Here is a 16570-nt window from a genome sequence, read left to right on the forward strand (position 1 = left end):
AAGAAAACTTAATTTTTCATTTTGGTCAGATTAAAATAAGGGTTGTAGCTATAGTTTCCCCCACTTTTCTTGCTTAACAACTTAATTCTTACTCTAATTTACATTATAATAGCTAATTTAAAACTAGTTATTTTTGTTTTTAAATTAACTGGTATGTACTCCAATAGATAAGAATTTAAAAAAAAAAAAAATGTTTTGCATGGGAATGTGCCCTTATTATTGTTTGTTTTACTTTGTTTATTATAATCTACAATGATTTGATACAGTTTCTTTTTACATGTCTTAGAATTTAACTTGGGTCGTCTACAAGTTTCCAGAGAATTAGTAAATGATGTCATTCTCCCCAAATGGGCTAAATCAGCTGAAGATTTCATCTATAAACATAGGAAAGCTTTGGTGAGACTTTTGCATTTAGTTATTAGACAGAATAATAAGATAAAAGATGTGTTTTCCAGGGGATGGGATAATCTGACTTAATTATTTTTCTAGATTAATTTGTAATTTATTATATAAGCTGACTTTAGAAAGTACAATATGGTAATTTATTTTGAGGCTATGAATCTTCTGATATAGTGAGACTGTAGTATAGTACCATGAAAATATATATATATATATATATATATATATATATAGCAAAATATTAAACATTTCAGCCCTGTAAAATGTCCATCTGCTGTATATGTAAATGTTCCAGTCACCAAGCTGGTGTAGTTTGGCGTTTTACAGTTTTCACATTTATTTTAAGTGTAACAAGGATGAGTACATTTTTGTTTTCTCTGAAGGATTTCACTAAGCTTCTAAAAGAAAGGCATCTAAGCCAAGCGCAGTGGCTCACACCTGTAATCCTAGCACTTTTGGAGACCAAGGAGGCCAAGGCCTCACCTGAGGTCAGGAGTTCAGAGATCAGCCTGGCCAACATGGTGAAACTTCATCATGGTGAAATTAAAGATAAAAAAATTAGCCAGGCGTGGTGGCGCATGCCTATAATCCCAGCTACTCAGGAGGCTGAGGCAGGAGAATCACTTGAACCCACGAGGCAGAGATTGCAGTGAGCTGAGATCACGCCATTGCATTCCAGCCCAGGTGACAGGAATGCAATGGCCCGGGTGACAGGAATGCAATTTTTTTTGAGACTCTGTCTCAAAAAAAAAAAAAAAAAGGCAGCTAAACCTTAAATGCCACTTTAAAAAATGTATGGCTGGACACAGTGGCTCATGCCTCTAATCCCAGCACTGTGGCAGGCCAAGGCGGGCAGATCACCTGAGGTCAGGAATTTGCAACCAGCCTGGCCAACATGGCGAAACCCCATCTCTACTAAAAATACAAAAATTAGCTGGGTGTGGTGGCGGGTGCCTGTAATCCCAGCTACTCAGGAGGCTGAGGTAGGAGAATCTCTTGAACCCAGGAGGCAGAGGTTGCAGTGAGCTGAGATCACACCACTGGACTCCAGCCTGGGAGACAGAGCGAGACTCCATCTCAAAAAATAATAATAATAAAGTATTAGTTTTTAGTTAAATTTCCTAATTTGGAATTGAAGGACTAGTGAGGGTTAGTTTAACATTGATACTGTGTTGCTATCTTGCAGATGATATTGATGGCTCCACTTTTCCCCACAGTAGCCCACTTTATTCTCTACCTAAGCTGAAATGTTGGAGGACTCTGAAAATAATTAAGCCAGTACTTGGAAACATTTTTTATCATTATGTATTTATAAAATAAGCATATATTTATAAAATTCAGAATTCAGTTATACTATTTGTAAGCCTTAACGCTATGCATGAATAAGGAATTTAGAAAAAATTTAAAAAAGCAAAAATGAGTTTAGCCAAGTGTGGGTGGTGTGCACCTGTAGTCCCAGCTACTTGGGAGGCTGCAATGAGAGGATCACTTGAGCCCAGGAGTTTGAGACCAGCCTGGGCAATATAGCAAGACCCTGTCGCTTTAAAAAAAAAAAAGACTTATTTGGGAATGAATGATGAACTGCAGTCTGATAATACTTGTGCCCTGGTGAACCATTAGGGGCCAGAGATGTACCCAGGAAGGCAAAGGTTTTTAAAGGTAGAATGAGGAAGGTTACATAAGTTGTTTTGAAACAATTATCCTTGACCACAAGGATTAATAACAAGGATGGCATTATTCCAAGGTTGAACAGGCAGTTGCTGGGCAGACATCCTCGCAGAAGTATTCTTGGTATATGGTTGTGGTTTTCAGAGTGTCTTTGTGATAGTCTTTATTATAGGCATGTATGCATAAGAGCCCCTCCTTTATGGCCTCTCCACTAGATTTTGTTAGGTTTTGGCATAAGGGACTCCATTTTTATCCATACAGCTTTCACAACCCTATTAATAAGATATTAGAATTATATATTTCAGTTATGTATTACTGAGTAACAAACTGTTCCAGAATTCAGTGGCTTAAAAGTATAGCCATTTTAGGGGAAGGATAGCGTTAGGAGAAATACCTAATGTAGATGACGGGTTGTTGGGTGCAGCAAACCACCATGGCACATGTATACCTACATAACAAACCTGCATGTTCTGCACGTGTATCCCAGAACTTAAAGTATAACAATTAAAAAAAAAAAAAGTATAGCCATTTTATCATCATCTCCCACAGTTTAGTGGGTTAGCTGGCCTCAACTGAGGAATTCTGCTCTTGCTTGAAGTTCTCGTGCAGTTAGTTACAGTCATGTGGCAGCTGGGATTGGAGTCATCTGAAGGCTGCATTGAAACAGTAGGATGCTAGCTTTTCTGCCTCTCCATGTAATCTCAGGATATCTCCTCTCCAGCTGGGTAGTGAGACTCCTCACCTGGCAGCTAAGTGCTCTCCAAAAGTGGAAACTTCCACTATTTCTTCATAGCATCACTTCTGCCACTTTATAATGTTTAAACAGTAACAGTATCAATGCCAGATTGAAGAGGAGGGAAATTGAGCTCCATCTCTCAATGCTAAGAGTGAGAAAGAATTTGTAGCTATATTTTTGTTGTTGTTGTTGTTGTTCTGAGACAGGGTCTCACTCTGTCACCCAGGCTGGAGTGCAGTGGCATGATCTCAGCTCACTGCAAGCTCCGTGTCCCAGACTCATGCCATTCTCCTGCCTCAGCCTCCCGAGTAGCTGGGGCTACAGGTGCCCACCACCACGCCTGGCTAATTTTTTGTATTTTTAGTAGAGATTGGGTTTCACCATGTTGGCCAGGATGGTCTCAGTCTCCTGACCTCGTGATCCACATGCCTCGGCCTCCCATAGTGCTGGGATTACAAGCATGAGCCACCGCACCTGGCAAGAATTTGTAGCTATCTTTAATCAACATATATTCTGCCCTCTGGTCAAAAATTATTTTACTCCTACATGCAAAATATATTCACTTCCTCTCAAGACACCCTTCCCCTAAAACCCTCATCTCATTAAGGAAGGAATTGGCAAATTGTTTCTGTAAAGGGACAGATAGTAAATTTTTTGCCTTTGTTGGTCATAAGATCTATGTTGCAGCTACTCAGTTCTGCCGTTGTACTGCAAAAACAAATGGATGTGGCTGTGTTCTACTAATCTACAAATCTGGCAGCAACTCAGATTTGACCCACAGACAGTAGTTTGCTATTCCACATTAAGGTTTGAGGCCTAAAATTCAGGATCTCATTATCTAAGTCAAGTCTGTGTGTGGATGAAATTACTCAGATGTGGCTCCTCTTGGATCTGAAGCCTGAACTAAAGAGGCAAGTTATCTGCCCCCATGTAACAACAGTGGTATGAAAGGATAAGAGAACTTTTAACAGACACTCCCATTCAAAAGGAGGAGGAAAACAGGAGGCTTCTAGCAGTCACAAATACAAATACTGGTTTATAGCAATTCAGAATTCCAGTAAGGACATGCTCTCAGATCTTCTATTAGGGTCCAGTCCTGTTTCCTGAGAGGGGTGCTCAGTGGCTCTTGGTTCTACGTTTGAGCTTTGGCCTCTCACTAAGTCATTCTTTTTATTCCATTTAAAACAAAAGCAAAAACAAAACTTCGTTTACATGAGTGTTTTTGTCAGCCTCTTTCCTAACCACAGTGAATTGAAAGCCAAAGATCTCTCTTCTTTTTTAAGCAGTTTCTCTCTTTTACTCTAAACTAGTCTAATTCCATTTAAAACCTTATAGGTTTCTTATGTGTCAGGTCTATTGGACAAAAGCCATTCAACATTACTTTACAAAACAGTCCCTTCTCTACTTTGGGTTGGATGGGCGGCTACTATGGAAAAATGCTCTTAAGATTCTTAGACACTCTATTTTCTAGTTGAGTGGGTCTGTGGGGTACAACCTTAAATCTTTCTGAGGTTCCAACAGATTATTTTACAGCCAAACACTTGAACTAAACTTTTATCCAAGACCATATTTTACCGGTGACATTCTGATTTGATAGTTGCCTTAGGCAATTTCTCATTTCGAGAGTCTTTGCCCTCTAGAGATCCTGGGACTGAGAAATGTCCCCCAGCTAGAGTGCAGTGACATTATCACAACTCACTTCAGCCATGTCCTCCTGGGCTCAAGTGATCCTCCCACCTCAGCCTCCTGAGTAGCTGGGACTATAGGTGCATACCACCATTCCCAGCTAATTTTTTGTAGCAGAAGGGGGGTTTCGCCATGTTGCCCAGGCTGGTCTGGAACTCCTGGGCTCAAGCGATCCACCTGCTTTGCCCTCCCAAAGTGTTGGGATAACAGACATGAGCCACCATGCCTGGCTCTTGCAATGGTTTTATTTTTGAATCCAGCAATATCTGGCTTTTTTATATTTTCTTTAAATTGTGCTTAAAAATCAAATAGTTCACTTTTGGCTGGGCATGGTGGCCCACACCTGTAATCCCAGCACTTCGGGAGGCCAAGGCAGGTGGATCACCTGAGGTCAGGAGTTCGAGATCAGTCTGGCCAACATGTTAAAACCCCATCTCTACTGAAAATACAAAAAATTAGCTGGGTGTGGTAGCAGGCACCTGTAATCCCAACTTACTTAGGAGGCTGAGGCAGTAGAATCTCTTGAACCTCTGGGAGGCGGAGGTTGCAGTGAGTCAAGATCACGCCACTGCACTCCAACCTGGGTGACAGAGCAAGAGATTCCGTCCCCCCCCACAAAAAAATCAAATAGTTCACTTTTTAACCCATCTTACTCCTCTCATACTTTATCATAGGCGCCTGAAGGAAGCCAAATGGTACTTAAAATGTTCTGTTTGGAAGTCTGTACACCCAAATTCATGAGTTCATTCTTTCTTTCATATAACTAAAACATGAGTCCCGTTTTCTCCTGTCTCCAATAACAATTTCCTCACTGTCTTTCAAGTTATCACTAGTAATTTCCAGGAGGTCTCTACCTGCCACCTTGTCCTCCTCTTAGTAAGTGGTTACTGTGAGGGAGAGAATGATTTGCAGCCATTTTGTCCACCTAAGTGTGGTTTCATTGTTTCCTTAAATTGATCTTTTTTTTTTTCTTGAATTGAATTTCTAGACAACTATTTCAATGGAAATTTTACCACAGAGATGCATTCCATAGCTGTCTTTTAGCTCTTTTGTTATTATTTTTGGGCTGTTATAAGCATATTTGTATTTTATTTGCGTATTAGGAAATGCATGTATTAATATTAATAAATATATCTACATTATAGTAGATAGGAATAGTTAATATATGTAGTAGATATTGAATAAATGTTTGCCATTATTTCGAGATAATTTTATTTTGCCACCAGAAAGATTTGTGTGTGGAAATGTTTCATTTGTTCTTACTTTTTTAAAGAATCGAATTTACATTGCAGTTGGAAGATATCTCTATATTAATTATTAAATTTGTTCTTTTCCTAGGAGTCTGAATATGTTTCAGCTCATCTTCATGAATGGATAGATCTGATCTTTGGCTATAAACAGAGGGGACCAGCTGCAGTAGAGGCACTCAACGTTTTCTATTATTGTAGTTACGAAGGTATAAATCTATACACTTTTTCTCTTGCTTTACTGTGATAGAAACTATTGTTTAATATATGTTTACAGTTATTTTGGGCCTATTTAATATGAGAAAGACTACATTTTCAAAACATCTTTTTACTTGAAAGATTAAGAGACTGCTGCTGTTTTTGTAATAGTAGTTAAGTGTGTATATGCCAGTCTAGTTATAAATGTCACTTATTAACATCATAAAAGTTTTTGATCTCTAACATATTTGTCCTATTCAGTTGAGTCAAACATTAAACATTCAGTATTAAACAGTAGCAGATTTTGAAACAAGGCCTTTGAAATTACAAATAACAAATTCTTCAAATGATACATATGATGACATTATTTTGCTCAGAATCAGGAGTATTTTCTGATGGCCTTAAAATGATTTTTAAAAAGTAGTTCTTTACTAATCCTTAAGTAGACTAATAGTTCTAAAGATGGTGAATACTGTGAAGTTATGTGAATGTGAATACAGTGAGAGACTTTTGGTAAATGAGCATATTTTTGCCATGCCGTATCCATTCAGGTAATAGGTTTGTGAGGAGAAAGTATTGCATGGCTGTTAGAAGCTTGGACTTACCTAGTTTAGCCAATTACTAGTCATGTAACAATCCATATTAGATGTGGCTGAGTATAATCAGTTAACCAGAATATTACCTTTCGAAACCTTTGTTTCAAGCAATAACTTAAAGCAGTATTTTTGTGTAGTTATTACTCTTGTTTGAGTTTGACTATTATGACCAAAACAATTAGGTATACTCTGAGTATAGTTCGTATTTTTGCAAAAGAAACTTATATTTTATTTTTTTTTTTATTTTGTGACAGGGTCTTGCTCTTTCACCCAGGCTAGAGTGCAGTGGCATAATCATACTTGACTGCAACCTGGAACTCCTGGGGTCAACCAGTCCCTCCTGCCTTACCACCACACCCAGCTAATGTTTAAAATTTTTTAGAGAGATGAAGTCTCACTTTGTTGCCCAGGCTGGTTTCAAACTCCAGGTCTCAAGCAGTCCTCCCGCCTCAGCCTCACAAAGTGCTGGGATTACAGGCATGACCCACCACCCCTCCCCCAGTAGAAACCTTCATAGAATATCATTTAACTTTCAATTGCTTAAAATATTTTAGCTAATTTTTACATATATTTAATGTTTGATGAGTTGCTGATTTTTTAAAATTACCTTTTCACAATGTTATAAATTGAAGAATAGAATAATATTTTATTGAAACTGTACCAGTGAGGCTGGGGTGGTAGGTCACGCCTGTAATCCCAGCACTTTGGGAGGCTGGGGCAGGCAGATCACATGAGGTCAGAAGTTCAAGACCAGTCTGGTCAACATAGTGAAACCCAATCTCTACTAAAAATACAAAAATTAGCTGGGCGTGGTGGAATGCACCTGTAGTCCCAGCTACTCAGGAGGCTGATGCAGGAGAATCGCTTGAACCCAGGCAGTGGAGGTTGCAGTGAGTCGAGAGCATACCACTGCACTCCAGCCTGGGCAACACAGCAAGACTGTCTCAAAAAAAAAAATGTGTGTGTATATATATATATATATATGTGTGTATACACACACACACACACACACCAGTGAGCCTGATACATTAATCAGTGATGTGGCTTGCTGATTTATTTTCACTCTGTAGTAAGTTGACTTCTTCTCCTGGTTTTAGGAGCTGTGGATCTGGATGCCTTAACAGATGAGAAAGAAAGAAAAGCCTTAGAAGGGATGATTAATAATTTTGGGCAAACACCTTGTCAGTTATTAAAGGTAAGTCATATGTGTTATCGACAACTTAAGAAGTAGATTTAAGTCAACTTAAGAAGTAGATTTAAGTATATAACAAAATATTGCAGTCAAGATCCATATGTATAGCCAATTACTCTCAGTTACAGAAAGATTTCTATTTGCTCAGAAAGTCTTTTATTATTTCCAAGAGGAAAAACTGAGTACCAATTAGGGTATGCCATTAAAACTGTCCTCATATTGGGACTCATTCCACATGTAAAACTTCTAATAGCTCACATCTGCCCAAAAAGGCACTTACTTTCCAGAGCCCAAACCCAGTCCTAAGAATCGAATTATAGAATATTTAAAATGTAGAATCAAATTATTAAAAATACTACATATATTTCTTTCCCCATACTAGTATCTGAAATTAAATCATCTTCCTGATAACACACGGGTTTGGATTCATGGAAATTAATCTAATGTTAGTTTTCAAAGATGTCTTGATCTTTTTCAGTATATGAATTTAGTGATGTGGAATACATTAAAAAAAATTTTATTAACTAGATTTGTTCTTAAGCAATCACTGTGTTTGTTAGGTACTTTACCTAATCTTCATCTAATCTTCATAGTAAAAATTCAGTTATCCTCATTTTTCAGGAGATAAAGCCAAGCCTCACAGAAAGTAATACCTAGCCTATAATGCCTTTGAGAAACTAAATACTTTTTTCTAAGTTTACACAACAAGAAAGTGACTAGGATTATATGCCTGACCATCTAACTCCAGAGCCTTTCTCGCATGCCATGTTTCCTCTGAATTAGTAGCTGTAAGCCCCCTGTTAAACTAGATCTCTTAAAATGTTCTTATGGGCCTTTATTTGCTACCTAATTATGATACTTTCTGCCTTAGGTTGTATATTTATCCATTTGCCTCAGTACATTATAAATACATTAAAGGCAGCAACTTTCTCTTAATCATCTTTGTATCTCTCTTGAATACAGTATTGAACTGAAATCACCACAGCTATTACAACAGTAGTATATCTAAGCTCTAACTTATAGGTGTCCTTCTGTCAATACAGTAATTGGGCTAAACTTTGTAATTGTTACTGTTCCTTAGCAATGGTTTGCTTGGAACCTCCAACATTGGTTTTTACAGAATAGTCATATATGAAGTCAATGCTTTATCCCTTACCTTCTGGTACAGTCAGAAGGCAAAAGTAACAGACTAAAACAGAATGTTTCAAAGGGCTTTGAAATAGATGCTATCATATTTTCACACCTCTTTTACTTTTCTTTTTGTTTTACAAGTGGTGCTGTTAGTTTTTATTGTCATAAAAATGATACAAAAATCATTATTTGATTTGAAATAAAATGAATAATATCTATTAAAAGCTAATTTTTTTTTCTTTTTTTTTTTTGAGACGGAGTTTTGCTCTTGTTGCCTGGGCTGGAGTGCAATGGCGCGATCTCGGCTCACTCCAACCTCCACCTCCTGGGTTCAAGCGATTCTCCTGCCTCAGCCTCCCAAGTAGCTGGGATTATAGGCGTCCGCCACCACACCTGGCTAATTTTTAGGAGAGATGGGGTTTTGCCTTGTTGGACAGGCTGGTCTCTAACTCCTGACCTCAGGTGATCTGCCTGCCTCAACCTCCCAAAGTCCTGGGATTACAAGTGTGAGCCACCATGCCTGGTCTAAAAGCTAAATATTTTCGTACTTACAGCTTTCACATCTATTGCCTATAATCAATATTTTGTTGTAGAGATGCAAGAATTTACTTTAGATAGAATTCTGTTTTGCCTTTTAACTGTGCCTTTGAAATATTCATTTTACTTGCCATTTATTTCATATTTATATAGGTGATACTGTTCTGTGTTTCTGACATGAAAGTTGAGGAAGAATAATAATTTACTTGAAAAGTATGCAGCAGTACCTATAATTTGATTCTGATAGTATTGACTTTTTTTTTTTTTTTTTTGAGATGGAGTCTCACTGTCACCCAGGCTGGAGTGCAGTGGCATGATCTCAGCTCACTGCAACTTCCATCTTGTGGGTTCAAGCGATTCTCCTACCTCAGCCTCTCAAGCAGCTGGAACGATAGGTGCACACCACTATGCCTGACCAATTTTTGTATTTTTAGTAGAGACAGGGTTTCACCATGTTAGCCAGTATGGCCTTGAACTTCTGACCTCAAGTGATCTGCCCACCTCAGCCTCCCAAAATGCTAGCATTTCAGGTGTGAGCCACCACACCTGACCAGTGTTGACATTTTGATCTTGTCAAGGAATTAAAGATTCATCCAAATTATACATTCTGAATTTTGAATACTACATTTAATTTTACCAAGCATCTAACATGTGTAGGATACTGGTCTAGTATGGAAATCCAAAAATGAATAAAGCTTCTCTAGCTTTAAGGCACTTATAATCTAGTTGGGGAAGACAGACCATAAACAACTATATGTAATCCAACATAGAAAGAAATAAGTTATAATTAAAATATAAATTATTTGCCAAGGAAAAATAATAAAAGAGAATAATACATTCTGACTTAAAAATTTAGGAGAGATAATCAGTAAGAAAAACTTTAAAGTAGAAGTGGGGTTTCCAAAGAAATGAAGAAAGTAGTAACTCTGCTAAGAGACTAGTCTGAGCCAACACCTAGAATTGTCAACAATGCATGGTATGTAATTCATTGTAGCTAGAGCCTAGTGTATATGAAGGAACATAGTGACAGATTAATAATATAGATATGGAATTGTTTTTTCCTTAAAATTATTTTGAAGGAACCACACCCTCCAAGATTATCAGCAGAAGAAGCAGTGCAGAAGCCGACCAAAATAGACACTTCAACCCTAAACCTGTTTCAACACCTTCCTGAACTCAAGTCATTTTTTATAGAGGTAATATCCAACTTGGTAATATCAAAAAAAGTTTTCTCTAAATTCTGTACATTTTAAAGTCTTTTTATTATTTAATGGGAAGTAAGGATTATAGTATTTAATTTAAGATAGTAAATTTTACAGTAATAATCTATTGTTGGATTTTTAAAACATTTTTATTGGAAGTTTTTGTTTGCTGCTGAGTGGTAGTCTGAACTGTTTTTCTTGGCTTTCTTTCATCTACTTCACATTTTCCTGACAAAGAAGAATAAATAATTTGATTTAAAATGCTTCTTGTGACAATCGAGATGATATGTAGATGGAGATAATATTTTAATAGCTCTTAATTATAATGTCTGCTCATATATAAAATAGATCCTAATAAGTCACATTGTTAATTGATAGAATGAGTAGTCTAGTAAAACAAGAGTAGTTAATGGTGTAATTGAAAGAGTTTAAGTAAAAAATTCAAATGTTTAAATGTACATATTAAATTACTTGCAGTAATTCAGAATGTGATTATAAAATGCATTCATACCTGTGAATGTGGTTAGGACAGATAGCATTGACCCTTCACAAAAAGAAAATTGAAAATAAAAAGTTAGTAAGTTTGAAGATATACATTGAACAGTCTCTGCAATACAGCAGAGGTTGGTAAACTTTTTCTTCTGTCAAATAATAACTTATTTGAAAAGTGTGCAGCAGTGAGATAGGTCTAACTGGTAAATATTTTGGGCTTTGCAGGCCAAAAGGCAAACTCAAAGATATTCTGTAGGTACATATATAGCCACTTAAAATGTAATCATCTAAAAATATAAAACCCATTCTTAGCTCACCCACCGCCTACAAAACAGGTGGTGGGCTGGCTTTGTCCCACAGGTTGTAGTTTGTAAAACCCTGCATTACAGTATCACTGCAGCATGTTTCTCAGATTCAATAACCATGGGAAAATCAATTATCAAAAAATTCTATTTTTTGATAATGTAGTATAAAAAATGTTTATGAGTTTTATAACAGTTAAAGCTTTGGCCGGGCATGGTGGCTCACGCCTGTAATCCCAGCACTTTGGGATGCCGAGACGGGTGGATCACAAGGTCAGGAGATCAAGACCATCCTAGCTAACATGGTGAAACCCCGTCTCTACTAAAAACTACAAAAAATTAGCCGGGCGTGGTGGCGGGCGCCTGTAGTCCCGGCTACTCAGGAGGCTGAGGCAGGAGAATGGCGTGAACCCGGGAGGCGGAGCTTGTAGTGAGCCAAGATCATGCCACTGCACTCAGAGCGAGACTCTGTCTCAAAAAAAATAAAATACTGTGTCTCAAAAAAAAAAAAAAAAAAGTTAAAGTTTTATAATAAATTTTACTCAAATGAACAGTATTGTAAGCATCACTGTATTTTTTAATTGATATAAGAATTAAACGTTTTTATGTGGTACACCACTACATTTTGGTATGGAAATGCTTTCACGTGTTTGTGAAAGCATTTCAAAATTAATCTGTCACTCTTTTCCTAAATCCATGTTTACTGAAATAGTTATTTAGGGTTGCAGTACAAATTCTGCAAACTTGGTTGTTTCCAAAAGTATCTGAGTTAGGTGCGTAGAACTCAGAACACATAAAAACAATGCTCAGAAATTGTAACCAATTCCCAGGATATGTTGGGAGTCTCCAAGACTATCCCCAGGTTCAGTGATTTGCCAGAAAGACTCACAGAATTCAACAAGTAGATGTACTCGTGGCTAAGATTTATTACAGTGAAAGGATACAAAGCAACATCAGCAAAGGGAAAAGGCACATGGTGTGACGTACAGGGGAAGCCAGGCACAAGTGTTCAAGAGACCTCTCCTAGTGGAGTCACATAAGACCTACTTAATTCTTTCAGTAATGAAATGTGGAAACACATTTTTTGTCATCACAGAAGCTCATTAGAGACCCAGTGCCCAAGGTTTTTATTGGAGGCTGGTCGCATACACACCCCTCTGCCTGGCACATACCAAAATTCCAGACTCCAGAAGAAAAACAAGTGTTTAGCATAAACCATACTATTTGCACAAACAGTCTAGGTGTAGTGAGCCACCCTTGTCATTGAGGGAAAGTTTTATATCAGTGTAAGGAGGAACTGTTCGCCAGCCAAGTCCCAGATGCCAACCAAAGGCCAGTCTTGCAAGTAGGCCTTTCTATAATAATGATGGCAGTCTCAGGACTGCTCTGTTAACTCTTTACTGCATGTAAAACAACACATGAGACCCTATTTGATCCATAATCTGATGGACATGCAATACTATATTCTATAATGCCAATAGAACTATTTTCATCTTATCTAATCATTTGTGACTTTTGTTGTAATATAGTACATTCCAAGTTCCATCTGCAGGTGCAGCAACACATTTGCCCTTCTCTGTACCCACCATGTCACATAGTAGCTTTCTCCAGGACACATTCAGTATCTGGATCAGTATAAAGAACACAATTGATTTCCTTAGGTACCAATAACTTGTTAATCCCTTTTCATTCTCGTAAGAGGTATTTCCCCATATATTAATATGAAAAGAGAAGGCCTTTTGTAGGTCATCTCTTCCTAGGTGTTCAAATTGTGAAGAAAGTAGAGGTAGTAGTGAAAACAAGGGCTTAATAAATGGATTTTTTGGCCGGGCGCGGTGGCTCAAGCCTGTAATCCCAGCACTTTGGGAGGCCGAGACGGGCGGATCACGAGGTCAGGAGATCGAGACCATCCTGGCTAACACGGTGAAACCCCGTCTCTATTAAGAAATACAAAAAACTAGCCGGGCGAGGTGGCGGGCGCCTGTAGTCCCAGCTACTCGGGAGGCTGAGGCCGGAGAATGGCGTGAACCCAGGAGGCGGAGCTTGCAGTGAGCTGAGATCCGGCCACTGCACTCCAGCCTGGGCGACAGAGCGAGACTCCGTCTCAAAAAAAAAAAAAAAAAAATGGATTTTTTTCAGGCACCATTTTCATTTTGCCTTGTTCAAATGCAAGTCATTCTTCTCTGGATTAATTCACAACATGAAGAGAAAAGATAATCACCAACTTTTTATAATTCTATAAATTATAATGAATTTTATGATTTGTTACTTACTTCCTATTAAGTTCTTAGAACAACACCTGATACATAGCGCATACCCAATAATGTTATCATTTACCTAGTAAATATTAGATATCACTTGTGAACTATTGTCACATCAAGGAACTGAATTCAAATTATTGTTCTCTTTCACATCGTTATAAGATAATGGCAGATGTTTTCTGAGTGCTGTCTTTATTTTCTGGTCCTACTGTGGCTTTCAGGAAGTATCCCAGTTAATGGATTAGATATGTTTTTTGAAAGTTAGACCCAAAAGGAAATTTCTATAAATTATGACCAGTTTTCTCATTTGGCTTATCTTATATGATCCATATTTTCTGCTTTATATTTATGTCAGTATAACTTAGGATAGATCCTAAATCATTGGCTGTTTTAAATTATTGCTGCTCTTTGAAATCTATGTCTCTTTTTAAAAGCAGTGTAGTTGAATATAAGGTGATGGGTTTCAGAAGTTTCAAGTATGCCACCTATACATGGTATATAATTCCTTTCCTTCATTTTAAATTAATTGATTAGATGTTTCAAGAGAGTAAAATGATGTATCACAGGATTCATCCTTATTTAAAGAAATGGTTTTCAGTAATTTGTACCTAATAAAGATGAGCAGAACCAGCCACTAAACCTCTTTTATTTTACAGGGGATTAGTGATGGTATTCCACTATTAAAGGCCACCGTCCCCAAAAATCAGTATCGTTCTTTTATGTCTCAAGGCAGCCCTGAGTTACTGGTAAGTTGATTTTTACCTTTTTTACACTGCCATGTCTATATTCATTACAACTTAGAAGAAAAAAAAAAAGAGGAAATAAATATTTTTTAAAAGCCACTTTTTGGCTATGCACGGTGGTTCATGCCTGTAATCCCAGTGCTTTGGGAGGCTGAAACAAGCAGATTGCTTGAGCCCAGGAGTTCAAAACTAGCCTGGGCAACATTTGCTCAGAAAATAAAATCTAAAAAGATATACAAAAATAGGCTGGGAACAGTGGCCCACGCCTGTAATCCCAGCACTTTGGGAGGCCAAGGCGGGCGGATCACTTGAGGTCAAAGGTTCAAGACCAGTTTGGGCAACATGGTGAAACCCTGTCTCTACTAAAAATACAAAAAATTAGAGAGGCGTGGAGACAGGCGCCTGTAATTCCAGCTACTTGGGAGGCTGAGGCAGGAGAATCATTTGAATCCAGGAGGTGGAGGTTGCAGTGAGCCAAGATCGCGCCACTGCACTCCAACCTGCATGACAAGAGTGAGACTCCTTCTAAGTAAAACAAAAATAAAAATAAAAATAAAAAGATATACAAAAATAGTAATGGTACTTTTTGAGCAGTGGCAATATTGTGAATATCAATTGTAAATACATATGTATAAATATATATATATATATATATTTTTTTTTTTTTGAGACAGAGTCTCACCCTGTCACGCAGGCTGGAGTGCTGATCACAGCTCACTGCAGCATTGACCTCCTGGGCTCAGGTGACCCTTCCACCCCAGCCTCCTGAGTAACTGGGACTACAGGTACACACCACCATGGCCAGATAATTTTTGTATTTTTTGTAGAGATCAGGTTTTGCCGTGTTGTCCAGGCTGGTCTCAAACTCCTGAGCTCAAGTGATCCTCCCACCTGAGCCTTACAAAGTGCCTGCGTTTTTTAAAGTTACCAGAATTTCCTTTGTGTGGGGTAACTTGTTAACTTTTATAATCAAGAAGATAAAGGCTTTTCATTTTGAAGAGAAGAGAACTTACTCACTATGACTGTCACTACAGGGAGACCTTAACAATTCATTGTAAATTCTGCTTCTGATTTATGTTCTAAATGATATATATTACATTTTTATGGTAAGACTGGTCCCTAAATTTCTTCTACCTGCCAGCTAATAACTGCTAATAAACTTTGAGAAATCATGAGAAAAAATAATATTCCTAAAGAAGGATAAATTGGGCTGAGCGCAGTGACTCACATCTGTAATCCCAGAACTTGGGAGGCTGTGGGTGGATTGCTTGAGCTTAGGAGTTTGAGACCAGCCTGGGCAACATGGCGAAACCCCATCTCCACCAAAATACAAAAAATTAGCCAGGCATGGTGGTGCATGCCTGTGGTCCCACCTACTCAGGAGGGTGAGGTCAGAGGATTGCTTGTGCCCAGGAGGTTGTAGTGAGCTGAGATCATGCCACTGCACTCCAGCCTGGGTGATAGAGCAAGACTCTATCTCAAAAAAAAAAAAAAAAAAGTCAAGTTTTCTTACAATAAGATAAATAAGGCCAGATGTGGTGGTTCATGCCTGTCATCCCAACACTTTGGGAGGCCGAGGTGGGAGGCTCACTTAAGCCCAGGAGTTGGAGACTAGCTTGGGCAACATGGTGAAACTATGTCTCTACAAAGAATACAAAAATTAGCCAGGCATGGTGGCACATGCCTGAAGGTTGCAGTGAGCTGAGATCATGTCACTGCACTCCAGCCTGGGCAACGGAGTGAAAATAAAAGATAAGCAAAGAACTTTTTCTGTTTGAATTATCTTAAGATGTTCCTAATGCATTTCATGTTTGAAGTACACAGTCTCACAGTATTCCCTAAGTGATAAATGCCAATGTCATGTGAGCATCTGGTTATTCTGGGCTGCTTTCCTTAATATTTCATTTAATTTGAGTCTTCATATGTTCTTTTACAGATAACAATAAGCATGAATTCTGTTATTGGAACCCATGGATGGTTGCCTTATGACAGAAACATTTCTAATTACTTTACATTCATCAAGGATCAAACTGTGACAAATCCAAAGTAAGTAAATGAATAATTAAAGCAAAACAGCTATACCAGGTACTTTATTGCCAGGAAAAAAAAAACTGGATTAATTGATTCATGTTATTCTGAAAGAAATATTTTTTTTTTTTTTTTTGAGACAGAGTCTTGCT

The 16570-nt window shown here is 37.9% G+C and overlaps 1 protein-coding gene across 10 annotated transcripts in view; it reads left to right on the forward strand.

The window, feature by feature from the left end:
• The window catches only part of NBEAL1 (neurobeachin like 1), a 205692-nt gene that overhangs the window by 169126 nt on the left and 19996 nt on the right, over positions 1-16570 (forward strand). For all 10 annotated transcript variants that reach the window (XM_009182816.4, XM_009182820.4, XM_003907834.5 and 7 more), the window contains 6 exons: positions 287-396; positions 5828-5945; positions 7628-7725; positions 10470-10586; positions 14304-14393; positions 16327-16436. In XM_009182816.4, coding sequence (XP_009181080.2) covers positions 287-396; positions 5828-5945; positions 7628-7725; positions 10470-10586; positions 14304-14393; positions 16327-16436 — 643 coding nt within the window. The remainder of the gene's footprint in view (positions 1-286; positions 397-5827; positions 5946-7627; positions 7726-10469; positions 10587-14303; positions 14394-16326; positions 16437-16570) is intronic.

This window comes from Papio anubis, chromosome 10 (assembly GCF_008728515.1).
Source record: "Papio anubis isolate 15944 chromosome 10, Panubis1.0, whole genome shotgun sequence".
Lineage (NCBI taxonomy): Eukaryota > Metazoa > Chordata > Mammalia > Primates > Cercopithecidae > Papio > Papio anubis.